This window comes from Nycticebus coucang, chromosome 11 (assembly GCF_027406575.1).
Source record: "Nycticebus coucang isolate mNycCou1 chromosome 11, mNycCou1.pri, whole genome shotgun sequence".
NCBI classification, from domain to species: Eukaryota; Metazoa; Chordata; class Mammalia; order Primates; family Lorisidae; genus Nycticebus; species Nycticebus coucang.
The window spans coordinates 76,911,731-76,926,500 of NC_069790.1; the positions used below are offsets into that span (position 1 = coordinate 76,911,731).

General features: G+C 36.9%; 2 protein-coding genes across 15 annotated transcripts in view; one reads left to right on the plus strand and one right to left on the minus strand.

The window, feature by feature from the left end:
* The window catches only part of KMT2E (lysine methyltransferase 2E (inactive)), a 109,371-nt gene extending 99,914 nt beyond the window's left edge, over positions 1-9,457 (plus strand). For 3 of the 4 annotated variants that reach the window (XM_053553482.1, XM_053553483.1, XM_053553485.1), the window contains 10 exons: positions 1,144-1,398; positions 1,570-1,714; positions 2,270-2,520; positions 2,960-3,016; positions 3,153-3,716; positions 4,691-4,977; positions 5,694-5,782; positions 5,891-6,016; positions 6,178-6,275; positions 7,203-9,457. In XM_053553482.1, the coding sequence (XP_053409457.1) occupies positions 1,144-1,398; positions 1,570-1,714; positions 2,270-2,520; positions 2,960-3,016; positions 3,153-3,716; positions 4,691-4,977; positions 5,694-5,782; positions 5,891-6,016; positions 6,178-6,275; positions 7,203-8,714 (3,384 nt within the window). In that variant the 3' untranslated portion in view covers positions 8,715-9,457. The remainder of the gene's footprint in view (positions 1-1,143; positions 1,399-1,569; positions 1,715-2,269; positions 2,521-2,959; positions 3,017-3,152; positions 3,717-4,690; positions 4,978-5,693; positions 5,783-5,890; positions 6,017-6,177; positions 6,276-7,202) is intronic. The other variant, XM_053553484.1, reaches the window with a different exon arrangement.
* A 2,335-nt stretch (positions 9,458-11,792) lies between these two features.
* Positions 11,793-14,770, minus strand: part of SRPK2 (SRSF protein kinase 2) — a 256,312-nt gene continuing 253,334 nt past the window's right edge. For all 11 annotated transcript variants that reach the window (XM_053553488.1, XM_053553495.1, XM_053553491.1 and 8 more), the window contains one exon: positions 11,793-13,429. In XM_053553488.1, the coding sequence (XP_053409463.1) occupies positions 13,245-13,429 (185 nt within the window). In that variant the 3' untranslated portion in view covers positions 11,793-13,244. The remainder of the gene's footprint in view (positions 13,430-14,770) is intronic.

Consider the following 14,770-nt stretch of genomic DNA (forward strand, 5'->3'; position numbering starts at 1 on the left):
TGTGCCAGATACTCTTCTAAGAGCTTTATGTATGTTATTTAGCTCTTTTAATCTTTACAACAATCCTAATTTATAGAATTATGTTTAATTATAGGACCCTTCTTTTACAGATAGAGATGTAAAAAAGTTACATAACTTGCTCACAGTCACAGTGTAAAGTGGCAAAGCCAGTGTTCACCCCCTGTGGTCTGGCTCCAGACTCCATGTGCTTCACTACTACACTCTTATTGCTTGTTCTGGAAAGGTGGTTTTATACACAGAGAAGAGGAGGAAAAGAAAAAACGCCACAATGTTTACAGCGCTTACCTCTAGGACACAGATGGATAATTTTTTTAATGTGTGTTTCTACATTTGTTTTATGTGTGTCTGTGTGAATGCACACAGGCACACAGACACACTAATTTTTCAACATTTTCTATAAATTACATTATGATAAGAATTTAAAATCCTATTATTTGACGAGATACAGATATAAATGCCCTTACAGAAAATGTTAATAGTTTTTTTTAATTAAAAGTGAGTAGAAATTTTTATTTTATTCATATAGCTAGTAAAGATTTAATTATGTGCCTTGTAGATCAAAGAATCAACAGGATTAAGAAAAGGACTATGTAAATATTCAAAGGGTAGGAATTTTAAGAGATAGTTAGAACCCCTTAAATCAGTGATCGTCAGTGCTGACAGTTCTTTTTTTAATATATTGTGTACATTGACCTCATCTCCAGCAGATTTTGATGGGTAGATAAGGCAGAAAAACTGCTTAAAATCAGATTTTTCTAATAGGTTAAGCATCTCATAATAGAAACAACAGACCTAAATTTAGTGTTTGTATTTAATAAAATGGCAGTGATATCTCCCAAGTTTTTACTATATTAAAAAGTTGTAGTCTCTTTTTGTAATATGAATTTTATAAAAGCAACCAGGAGTTTTGTTTGTATAAAATAATGGATAAAATATTTCAGAATAACAGATAACCAAGGAAATGTAGAATGAAATATTGTTTTTTGGACAACACATGAATGACTTAAATTACCCAGTTTATCATTTTAGATAAAGTATCAATTTCAAATCTTGTATTAGAATACTCAATAGGATAATCTGTGTAATTACATTTATAATGATCCAAATTTTTCTTTTCTCTAGCACTTGGTCAATGAATGGTTAAGTGAGAAAAATGAGAAGACGGGAAAACCTTCAGATAGCCTTTCAGAAAGGCCTCTGCGTATAACTACAGATCCTGAAGTGTTAGCTACACAGCTCAATTCTTTACCAGGTCTCGCTTACAGCCCCCATGTATACTCTACTCCTAAGCATTATATTAGATTTACTTCACCATTCCTTTCAGAAAAAAGGAGAAGAAAAGAACCTACTGAAAACATTTCCGGTTCATGCAAGAAGGTAAACTTTTCTTTGGATATACAAATTTTAAGATGAGGCAAATATCACTCTCATTCTTTACTACCACTACTATTCCTGGTAGTAAAATGCTTTTGCGATCAGCTCTGCATTAACAGGATATATAAACAATTTCAAACTGATTCCTGTTTATTTATATTCTATGTTATTCAGAGATGGTTGAAACAAGCTCTAGAAGAAGAAAATTCAGCAATTTTATACAGATTTAATTCACCCTGTCAAGAAAGATCCAGAAGTCCGACAGTCAATGGTGAAAATAAAAGTCCACTACTATTAAATGATAGCTGTTCCCTTCCAGGTAGAGTTTCTTTTCATTGTTGATTTAGTGTGAGAAACATGGCTGGATGTATACATAGCTTTTGTAACAGGCATAGTTTACTTAGGCACTTTAGAAGGGAAGCACACTGTTTGATGTATTTTATCTTCTGTCCTCCAAATGCTTTGGATGAAGATGACAGTTTGCAATATCATGTGCATTGGGGTTTATGATGGAATTTTTAAAGGCCTTGTTTTTATTGGGTTTTTTTTTTTTTTTGGCTGGCTGCTTTTTAAACAGATTCAAAAGGACTTTTAGAAATCAGTTAAAGAAACATCAGTACTTGTAAAATTTCTCTGAGACCCTGAGGCCTAAAAGGAAGATGATGCTTTCCAACAATAAAATTAACTTGTTTTGGGGTGAAGAGATTACTTCATGTTAGTACCATTTTCTTATACCTTGAAATTTAGATTTGTGATAAAAGTATATCATAATTACTATTGTTGATATTTTATCTTTCCCAGAATGTAACATATTATACATTGTAGCAAAACTACCAGCAGTACAATTTCTTACAGATTATTATTTCACCAACAGATTTAACTACACCACTAAAAAAAAGAAGACTTTATCAGTTGCTAGATTCTGCTTATTCAGAAACTTCCACACCTACTCCTTCACCGTATGCTACACCAACTCACACAGATGTTACTCCTATGGACCCATCATTTGCCACTCCTCCACGGATAAAATCGGATGATGAAACTTGTAGAAATGGTTATAAACCCATATATTCACCAGTTACCCCAGTAACTCCTGGTACACCAGGAAATACCATGCACTTTGAGGTGAGATAGTCAACGAAAAAATTTCACTCCTGGGGGTGGGGTTTCCTTAAGAGCTCTATTTTACCCCCAATCCAGTAGTATACTGAGAGTAGGAAAAAAGTTTTTAAGTTATTAAAAGAAAAAATTGGGAATACATTTTCATATGAATTTCAGTGCTTTAACTTTTACTAATATGAACTTAACTTTTATCTTACTGATATACACAGCAGACTAAATACTTTTACTAATACAAGCCGAACTTTTATGTTACTGATATACACAGCAGACTAAAGGAGTGTATGTGTGTATCAAATTGACCTCAAATTATTTGAGGAATAGAAATAAAATAGGGATGAGTCTAAAACCAAAGTCTACATAGTTTCTCATTTTGTTTTCATTTTCTATGGTTATTTTGGATTTGTGTATTTTAATTTTCAATTCTAATTATTCTTTTATTTAGAATATTTCTTCCCCAGAAAGTTCTCCAGAAATAAAGAGACGCACTTATAGTCAAGAGGTAAGAAGTCACCCCCCAAAAGGGTGAATTGGTTATTTTTTCCTATTACTATTATTTTGCTTAACTTACTGGTAGATTTTGAAATACTATCACAATGTTATGTGTGTAATTTTTTAAAAAAAAATTCTTTAAACAGGGATATGACAGATCTTCAACTGTGTTAACACTGGGGCCTTTTCGAAATTCTAATTTAACCGACCTGGGTCTGCAAGAAATAAAGACTATTGGTTATACCAGTCCTAGAAGTAGGACTGAAGTCAGCAGGCAGTGTCCTGGAGAAAAGGAACCTGGGTCAGACCTTCAACTGGGACTGGATGCAGTTGAGCCGACCGCCTTACATAAAACCATGGAGATGCCTGCACATGACAGGAATGAGCCTAACAACCAACTGGACTCGACTCACTCCGGACGGGGCACAATATATTCTTCCTGGGTAAAGAGTCCTGACAGAACAGGAGTTAACTTCTCAGTGAACTCCAACTTGAGGGACCTGACACCCTCACATCAGTTAGAGGTTGGAGGAGGCTTCCGAATAAGTGAGTCAAAGTGCCTGATGCAGGATGATACTAGAGGCATGTTTATGGAAACAACTGTGTTTTGTACTTCCGAAGATGGGCTTGTATCTGGTTTTGGACGGACTGTTAATGACAATTTGATCGACGGGAGTTGCACACCCCAGAATCCACCACAAAAGAAAAAGGTTACAATTTATAGTCCTTTTAATTTTTTTTTTTCAATTACTGAGGGTAATTGGTAGTTATATGTATTACATAAGGCATTCCTTAATTTATTCAAGCTAAATTTTATGTGTGTATATATTTAAACCCTTTGCCATTATTCCATTAGAAAATGTTCATAGAAAAATAAAAAAAATTCTAATAATATAGGACTTACAGGGTTTACTCACCATAAGAGTAACTTTTGAAAATAAGCACTCCCTAACCGAAAAACAGACTTGAATTATTTTTGTTACTGTCTTTATTTTACATAGAATAGGCAGTCTTGTGTAGAAGAAATGCCTTTTCTCTAACCCATAATGTCTACTGCATTTAAGCCATGGGTATTTTGGAAAGTATACTAATATTCTAATGGATAAGCATATATTAAATGAATTCTTGATTAATCACCATTACCAGACATACTCAAATGTTCAGAATGCCTTATTTCAGAAAAATGGGAGAAACTATATATACGTATTTTATTTGTTAGTAGGCTTAATGCTTTGCAAGTCAAAGAATTTTAGTGATGTGTGCTTTTAATTTTTGTAACAGAGTCCAGTTGGCAACTTTGTGGGAAGCAATGTAGTATAGTGGAAAGAGCACGGGCTTTCAAGTAAGACCTAGGTTCGAATCCCGGCTCCAACACTCACCAGCTGTGTGACCTTGAGTGAGTGAGTTACTCAATTTCCTCATCTGTAAAATGGGGATGATAATATACCTATTTCATAGGGTTGTTGTGAGGATTAAATGAGATAATATATGTAAATCTTCTAAGTACAATGCCTGGCATACAGTAGGCATTTGGTAATTGTTAATTATTATTTATTCAGAATCAAATTTTTTAATATAATTTCCTTACGCAAATTATAGTAATTCTCTTTAGAAAAAAAATGGATTGGTTCTGACATATAAACAAGAATAAAAGGTTTGCTTTCTCTTGTCTTTCTTGCTTAAGGTTTCTCTATTAGAATACCGTAAGAGACAACGTGAAGCTAGGAAAAGTGGCTCTAAGACAGAAAACTTTCCACTCGTTAGTGTATCACCTCATGCAAGTAGCAACTTCAGCAACAATGGTGATGCATGTGCCAACGGTAGTGAAACTGGGGAGCAGGTAGAAAACACTGCTAGCCTACCTTTACCAACACCAGCTACAGTTTATAATGCTGCTTCTGAAGAAACCAGCAATAACTGTCCTGTTAAAGAAGCTTCTGCCAGTGAGAAGAATGAACCAGAAGTTCAGTGGTAAGTCTGTTTGGAAATTTGCTACTTTGGAAAGAACAAGCTTTTGTTTTATGAACTAGCCTTCCAATTTGTTGTTCTTCCAAGGCTTAAGAGGATAGTGTTTTGTGGTCATAATTTTAAAAGATTCTCTCTGCTAATAGGGTTTTAAACCAGCTGTATATTGCCAGTGTTGCTGAAGGTGCATTGTGTTTATTCCTTGATAATTTATTCACAGTTTCCATGCTAATTTCTCCTCCAGAGAAGTTTTATCAGGAACAACCAATCCTGCAAAATTTCTTTAAAATGTTTCTTTAAAAGGAATAGAAGAAGCTGCATATAGGATGGGTTTTGGCAAAGATAGAGGCACATTGGCTATGATCCTTGGTCCCTTCCACTTGAGAGCTTACAAGCCTGACACAGTTTATCCCGGGCATGTTTTGGTGCCTCTAGTAACCGGAATGCACTATCTTCTATTCCTCCCTTGTTTTCACCAAGAATTGTTGGAAACAGATCAATTCAGACTGATTAAGTTCTTCAGTTAAGTGGGGATAAGGATAACATCTCAGTTTGGGGGGTGGTGTGCAAGATAAGATTAGCTATTTTCAAAGCTTAACACCAAAGTATTTTCCTAATAGAGTAAAAGCCTTGGTCTGAGGAGATGACCGTCCAGGGACAAAAAATTAATCTAGCTGGCAGTAGCTTCTTTGAATTGAGGATGATGTGATTTTGTTTTAAAGGACTGCCTCAACTTCAGTGGAACAAGTGAGAGAAAGGAGTTATCAGAGAGCTTTGCTTCTCAGTGATCACCGGAAAGATAAAGATAGTGGTAAGTAAGCTTGTTCCTTCACCAAAAAGTATAGTCAGTTAATCACTCTGCATCCTCGTTCTTTGCAACTCTAATGTTCTCTTTGGGTCTGCTCTGCTTCATCTCTAGGGGGAGAATCACCCTGTGTCTCATGTTCACCGAGTCATGTTCAGTCTTCACCTTCATCTCATTCAAATCACATTCCCCAGTTGCAAGCTAAGGGCCCAGTCCCTTCTTTCAGTGAACTTATGGAAGGTCAGTAAGCAAATGACCTATCATGGTTATTATTTGAAACATCTTTCTACATCAGAAAAAAGAAAACCTTTATAACAAGTTAGTTCAAATGATAGAATGTGCATTGCATTGTATTTATCATGTAATTTTTGTATTTACTATAGACTTCTTATGCTTTACAGACCCTGATCCTGAAAATCCAGAACCCACAACTACAAGTGAATGTCCATCCCCAGATACTTCTCAAAGTACTTGTAAAAGTCCTTCAAAAATGAGCAAGGTAATCCTAACACTGACATTTGGATGTGGCTATTCAGAAAAGATGATAATAATGACTCTGCTATATCAAGTATCAGTTTGTGATTTCTGGACACTTTTTCTGTTACATGCTCAATTGTGTTTTACTACTTTACTGCTTTTTGCATCCTCTCTTCAGTGAACTGTGATGGACAACTTTGAGTAAACATATAAGTTTTCTAAGAATACATTAATAGCTTACATCTTCTCCTAAAGTTCCACCTCTATTCTAGTGGTGTCTAAGAAATTCATAGCCTTTACATGAAATACTTGATTAGCCAATTCATTAGCCAAAAGCAAAAGGTTAGGTGATACCAATTTAAAGGAATGGTTATCTCCGTCCTGGTTCATGAAGATCCATCAGTTTGATTTGGCATGCATATCATTAGAAACTAAAGATGAAGAATCTGAGATTGATTTTTTTATTCTAGATATTAAATGGTCTTACACTTGGATTAGAACAGTGTATAAGGAAAATGAAAAGGTGATTAAAATCAAAATGGTTTGAGGGAGCAGGTTTATTTACCCAAACCAATTTATCCTTGGGTTGGGTGCAGACATTTTAATTATGTAATTTACTAAATGTTTAAGGTTACTAGAGTTCTTTCAGAATAAGGTTTAAAAACAGGTTTTATAGCTTTCGGGGGGAAAGGCGAAAGGCAGTCTAAATTTTAAAGGCCATTACTTCCCCAACTTGTCTTAAATAAAAGTTAATTTAAGCTCATTATCAGAACTTGTTTTAACTGTGAAAAAAAACAAAAACTGACCTTCAACATTCCAAGTCTCTAACTTCTCAAACCTATACAAGAAACAATATTCAATATCAGTAAGAAATATAAGCCTTAAAGTACCTAAAATGTTTCTTAAGTTTATATGAATACAACTTACAGGACTTGTTTTCTTTTCATAGCCTGGTTCACCAGGACCTGTACTTCCTACGCAAGCACATGGGAAAATACTCACAAAACCAGATTCCCATTGGGAGGCAACAGTCACTGTATCAGAAGCCGAGAACAGTGTCCACCTAAAAACAGAGCTCCAACAAAAACAGCTATCAAATAACCCCCAAGCACTTTCAAAGAATCATCCTCCTCAGCCACATGTTCGCAGTTCATCTGAGCAACTTTCACAGAAACTGCCTTCTACACCAGCCAAGATGCACTGTCCTCCATCCCCTCATGTAGAAAATCCTCCAAAGTCATCTACACCCCATACACCTGTACAGCATGGTTACCTGTCACCAAAGCCTCCTTCACAGCAGCTAGGATCTCCGTACAGGCCTCATCATTCACAGTCACCTCAAGTTGGAACACCTCAGCGAGAGCCTCAGAGAAATTTTTATCCAGCAACACAGAACCTTCAAGCCAGTACTCAGCAGGCAACTTCTGGAGCGTTATTTACACAGACACCCTCAGGACAATCTTCAGCAACATACAGTCAGTTTAACCAACAAAGTCTGAACAGCACGGCTCCGCCCCCTCCACCTCCTCCGCCTCCCACTTCTTCCTCTTATTATCAAAACCAGCAGCCCTCTGCAAACTTTCAAAATTATAATCAGCTCAAAGGTAGTCTTTCTCAACAAACTGTGTTTACATCAGGACCAAATCAAGCACTTCCTGGCACCACAAGCCAGCAAACAGTTCCAGGCCACCATGTTACTCCAGGGCATTTTTTGCCCTCTCAGAACCCTCCCATTCACCATCAGTCCTCTGCTGCTGTTGTCCCACCCCCTCCTCCCCCACCACCTGCTCCAGGACCGCACCTGGTACAGCAGCCCAATTCCCATCAGCAACATTCTGTAGCACATGTAGTAGGGCCTGTTCATGCTGTCACCCCTGGGTCACATATTCATTCTCAAACTGCTGGACACCACTTGCCACCGCCCCCACCCCCTCCTGGTCCTGCCCCTCATCACCATCCCCCACCCCATCCTTCCACAGGACTCCAAGGTCTACAAGCACAACACCAGCATGTTGTAAATTCAGCACCCCCACCTCCCCCTCCCCCTCCACCTTCCAGCGTTTTGGCTTCTGGGCATCACACCACATCGGGTCAAGCCTTACACCACCCACCTCATCAAGGACCTCCACTTTTTCCTTCAAGTGCTCATCCAGCTGTACCACCATATCCCTCACAAGCTACACACCATACCACTTTGGGACCGGGACCCCAGCACCAGCCTTCTGGAACAGGGCCACATTGTCCATTACCTGTCGCAGGTCCTCATCTCCAGCCCCAAGGACTAAACAGTATTCCAACACCTACTGCTTCAGGGTTCTGTCCTCATCCTGGCTCTGTGGCCCTGCCACATGGGGTTCAAGGACCTCAGCAGGCATCTCCAGTGCCTGGACAGATTCCAATTCACAGAGCACAGGTGCCACCAACATTTCAGAACAATTACCATGGTTCAGGGTGGCATTAAAATGGACTCCAAAAACATTTTTTAAAATGTTCTGTAAGATAAACTGTATATTTCATATGTACCTGTTAAGGTACTTTTTAAAAGCTTGTACATGAAACTTTGTATAAAAAAACACCAGTGCTCTTTTCATTGTATTTTTTTCCCATTTTTGCTTTTTAAAATTCCTTTCAAAACGTGCTGTTAAGACAGTATTAGATATCTTTATTTTGTAAGTGAACATTCCAGCAGTTTTTCTGGCAGTAGATTTGATGCTACATGATCTTTAAATTTTCTTGTTGCAGTTAAATTCCTTTAGTGAACTTTTTCTATATTATTTTATACGTATGCATTAAGTACACAGCTAAGTATTGGCACTATGAAGATTTTCTTTTTTTTCCTATCAGCAGTTCTGTGAGTGCATCTTAGGTATAAAAACGCAATACAATTTTTATAGTTTGGTGTGGACATGGCTCATTTTGTTTTATCGGTTATTTGCAAGCAAAATGTAATTTAATGTATAGATGATCTCTAACGTCACCTGACAAACTGTAAATACTGCATTTCTTTTGCGTATATAATTGCTTATAGCTTTTCTCATATATAAGCATTGTACATATGACAAGTCTTTTGCAAAACTGTGTGATCTTTGTGAAAAGTAGTACAGTATATGATCTTTAATTTCTTTATTTTAAATATACTGTCACATTGAAGCACTGGTTGGGCATTTTAATTCATGTTAATAAATCACAATTATGTCAGTTTTACCAAATTGTCCTGTACAACTTCTAAGATCGGGTCTGTGTGTTTCTACAAAAGTTATAGTTTTCAAATACAATTTATAAGAAGCCTTCCGTAGGAGGCAGTAGGGGGTTGTTCCTGTAATGGTTCTTACTTGCCATTTTTGCAAGAGCCATGTTGAAAACTATTTTAAAAGTCATGCTGCATCACTTAGTATCTGACATCATACAGAACAAATCCAGACAACTAATGCATTGCATGATACACTTAAATTATAATTTACAACTGTTTAAAAATATAAGTAGTTTGCCTAAACCACAGGAATATTTAATTTATACATTTTAGGATATGCCTGAAATGTCCTACTGATTATTCAATTATTTTGAAAACTTTAAAATCTAGCTATGGTTTTCTTAAAACTCGTAGGAAATAATCTTTCTTTAAATTTGTATTGGGTATACAAAACTAAAGGAAAAGGCATTATCCTTAGATCTCTCAAGTGAAATGAAAATGGCCTCTCAAGTGAACATTTTATTGCAAAAGTAAAAAAGGATATTTAAAATTAGGGGAAAATAAAAAATTCCTAGTCTTTGTCATTTACCTCTCAGGAGGATTTAAGTATATTCAATAGTAACGACACTGTTTATTAATAACGTTTTCATCATCCAGTTACTTGACATAATTTGGCACAGTATATAAATTTTGTGCATCAGAGAAAAAAGTAAACACTTAAAAATGAATGAGATTTTGGTAGTAATTTAAGTCGTGTTTTATACTTTTAATTCCCATTTCCTTTTGAAAATTGACTAATGGGGCATTAATGCAGCTCGTATAAGGGCTCAATCCTAATCAACTTCAACTTTTAGAAGAACATGGGTCAACTTTGCCATCCTTGACTTGTCAAACATCCACGTATGGTAGTCACTAAAAAACATTCACGAAGAAATGTCTTTACATCTTCTATCCCCTGATAGTTTCACACATCGAATAAAGCTAACTAGCAAGGACTATCCTAAGCATTTTAAGTCCCTCAGTTTTAAATTTGCCTACTACACAAATATGTATAAGTTTTGTGCAAACTGCAGCACCTAATATGAATCTCTTGACTTTTTGAAAAAGGATATTACCAAAAGTAGCATGTAAGAAATAATGTGGACTGAAGTTCTCCAATGGAAGTGTTCATCCTTTATCCTGTTAACTAGTTATGAATGGTACAAGTATAAGAAGCAAGTTAGTAAATCAATTTTCACCTAAAAAGTTTATGCCTTTTTGGAGCTCTTATATCCACTCTTTCTCTGTCTGCCAATTTCCAGACAGCCAGCTTCTCTGAATCTGCTATAATCACACACATCATCCACTGCTTGTCATTTTCCATGAAGACGTCACATGGACTAGAGAAAGGAAAAGACAGGACATTCAACTAAAGTCACTGAGCTGGTTATAATGTTCAGCATAACCAGTGGTTCTCATTTAGCTTATATGCATTCTTTATCAACAGGCCACCAAGAATCGGCTAAAACCATACTACCCGGTTTCCCCGAAAATAAGACAGTGTCTTATTTTAAGGTGTGTGCCCAAATATGCGCTAGGTCTTATTTTCAGGGGACATCTTACCTTTCCTGTAAGTAGGTCTTATTTTCGGAGGATGTCTTATTTTTGGGGAAACGGTATGTCTGACATAAATGTATGTTCCTTCTAGACCAATTGTTTCTATATTGTAAACTAGTTAGGCTGTTCTATCATAAGGGTCACCCTTAGAAATTCATAATTAATCTAGTTTATTTTCCTACATGAGCTAAAATTACCTATTTCATTCCCTGGTAAAAATTCTTACATACTTAAGAGAAGAAATAAATGTGCTCTGGTTTTTTATGACCCTTTCCTATGGAAATCATGGACAGTACACTGGTATGCAGCCACCACCTGTCACAGACTCTACATGTAACCCATAACCTCATTAAAAAAATTTACCGTGCATGTTTCATAATGAAATGAATGAATGGTATATTCTACCTCAGCGATATGTGATATAATACTATTTCCTAAAAGGATTATGTGTCTTGCTCCCTCATAGTGAATGCTGTTAAAAAAGGAAAATTTGCAATGCTCAAACAAAATGCAATTAGTATATTTTTGATGAAACATGAAGAGATCACTGAAATTCCAAATAGCAAATTGCTTCTATAGCATCTTTCTTAAACCCGTTTTGCCCTTAAAAAATAAAATATTTCCTTATAATAACCCTTAATGCATGTTCTGCAACTGCATTTGCTCCAACAGGAATGTTGGTACTTGCTTTTAGTTTAGGTGACACTACACTGATAACAAATGTTCAAATACAGGGCAATGACCAAGGCAATGTCTGAAAAAAAAAAAACCAAAACACTTTAATTTTTAAGACAACTGCAAGCACCTCAAACAATGGATTATTGTTACAACACTTGTTAGCTTTTCACAATCTAGTTATTGCAAAGGCATATGGATAAATGTTAATGGACAAAGTCAAAAAGCGAGGCACCTTAATGAATGTAAAATTCAAAATAAAGACATTCAATCCACTGACTTCTAAAAGAGGCTAAATATACCTCTATATATTACATTCTAAAATTGTATTGCCTACTATGGTTTGTGTCCTGGATTCTACAATTTTTAGGAAATGCATAAACAAAACTGTGTACAACCTGCAAAGGGAAAATCATTTTCTCAACTTCAATTCATGGAAAGACAATGAAAAAGCTTGTAAAGTTTGTCGTAGCCACACATAAAGTCGCCTATGCAATGAACGTGGACACTGTAACTTGGAGCTGAAGAGCGTTCTGCCCACTGCACTGTGATCTGCATAGACCATACCTTGTGTTTTAGATAAACACCATCATGCTTTTCCAAAAATATATATAATTTTTTTCATTCCACACACTGAACATGTTTCTCTTGTCCAATTTAATCTACATCAAGTTTAACTTACAATGCTTGGAGGAAGCAACACCACATGGTACCAGGCCATCACATTTTTAAAGGGAAATTGCTTTTTCTTTAAAAATATGCAAAAATATGAACGGGACTGCTGAATTATAATGCGTATTTCAGAATGAGAAGCATGTCTTTTCTTCCTTTAAAGTGTCATACAGGGAATGACATCTTGTAACCCAGAGCCACTCTGTTTAAAATCCAATGTAAAAGGACTATTATGGAATGAAAAGTTTGCACAACTCCTTGGAGCAGTTAAAGTCTGCTACATGCAACTTTGGCTACAAAGCACTCAAGACTTGGTAGCTTTTCTGAAATTTGAGTCCCCATCCCATATTTAATGGAAATTAACATTTACAGGTGCATTTACATACACTATAATACAGGAATGATGTCCCTTTGCCAGAAGATAAAATTGTACATTTCCTTGCTATTTCTTGGTTCCAACTCGATAATTTCTTAAGATTGTAAATTATATAGTACTCAGCTAAAATATTTCTTCATAAATAGTTACAAAACCTGCCAAAACACAAAGGGGAAAGTATTTTTCGTTCAAAAAAAGTGATATTTGAATGTCGCACAACACAAGAAACAATGCTTAGAGACATGTTATTGTTTCCAGAAGAACATGGTCAGTAAACTACTTAGCTGAGGACAAAAGACTACCCTTCCCCAGGACCACAGTGCACAAAAGGCAAAATGTCAAACGACAGTACCTCAAAGCAAAATAAAGGTCTGAGGATGAAGCCAGCTCACTTGTAATCCTGATAAAGAGTGAAAGTCACCGTTTAGGTCCAATGTACTGGGAACATTTGCTAGCTCAGAATGCTATATTGGTAGAATATGCTAAGAATTCAACCAAGGATGCCGAAGGCATTCACCAGCTGAGGCTCGTTTTTCTGGAACCATTTCTAACATCGGAATCAGGAAATCTGTAAACTGCGCAGCATCTTCATGGGGCCAGCCGTACTTTTCCACAAGCACATCAAAGAGGCTCCAGGGCTTCAGCTTGGTGATGTGCCGCAGTTCTCCTACAGGGAAGAAACACACCAACGTCAAAAAGAGCTCCAAGTTCCTGTTTCCCATTGTTGGTCCAGCCAGGTTCTTTTCAAGGAGGCACACAATCTACCTGCTCAACACTTTATGACAACAACAAAGGCATTTCCCCCCTAAGCAATGATCATTAAATGTAAGCATACCTGTGTCATATTTCAAATAAGCCTGGCAGACGTCAATAGAGCTTAATTATGTCCAGAAGATTTTCATTTCTAAAGGCTGAGACAGCCACTCTCACTTCAACTTGGGGTTGAAGTGCAAATTTTTGCAATTTGCAGACGTGCCCAGAAAAAGCTATCTGAAAGTCTTCTAGGGGTGGGGAACCTGCAAGCTTCAAGGCCACATGTGGACCGCTAGATCCCCAAGTGTGGCTCCTCAACTGAATCCAAACTTTATTAAAAGGATTTGTTATATAAAATTTGGATTCAGTAAGAAGGCCACATTCAATGATCCAGAAAGCCACATGTGGCTCCAAGGCCACACCTCCCAAAGAGAACATTCTGTGATGGCAGAGATGTATTAGAGATGTGTACTGCTCCATATGGCAGCAGCTAGCAAAATGTGGCTGCTGGGCACTAGCAATGCGGCTAGTGTAACCGAACAGCTTCAGTTTTAATTTGTAGACTTTAAAATAATACTTTGCCAAATGTGTTAGCTGCATTTAACTCATTTACAAAGTGTAAGTTATAGGAAACTTTGACTAACAGAACAACAAACTATAGTTAAGTGGCCTATGAATTATAATGGTCCTTTTCATAATGCACAAAAAAGTTATTTTTAAGTCAAACCGTTAAAAGGTCAAGATAACTTTCATTAAGAATAGATCACTTCCCCCTGCCTATTCAAGATTTTCACAGGAGATCCCACCCTTGTCCGTACAGAGGGCTTTCTGGAAACCACTTGGACGGTTCTGAGGATAGATGGTGTTCCCCATTACAGCCACCTCTCAAGCCACACTGCAGGGTGCGAGCCACAGGCAGCCAAGGTCTCAGAGTACCTGAGAGGCAACCTCAAACAACCACCCCCCACCACCTGCCATAACTGAACTAACAAGGTGAGTGTTTTTCATGATATGCATCAGCTGAGAATCAGTGCTGTGCTCACAAGAGAGTCTTCTCAGGAGGCCTGGTCATTTCACCCAGTTATTCAAGTGAATTTGGAAACACTCTCCTCTTTTAAAAATTGTTAACAAAATCAAAAGAACATTGCAGAAAATAACAAAAACAAAAGGAGAAATAACCTCCTATCCTACCCCACAATCGCTCTTTCCTTTTGCTGATACGCTTTCCATGGACGTTCTTACAGATGGTTTAGGG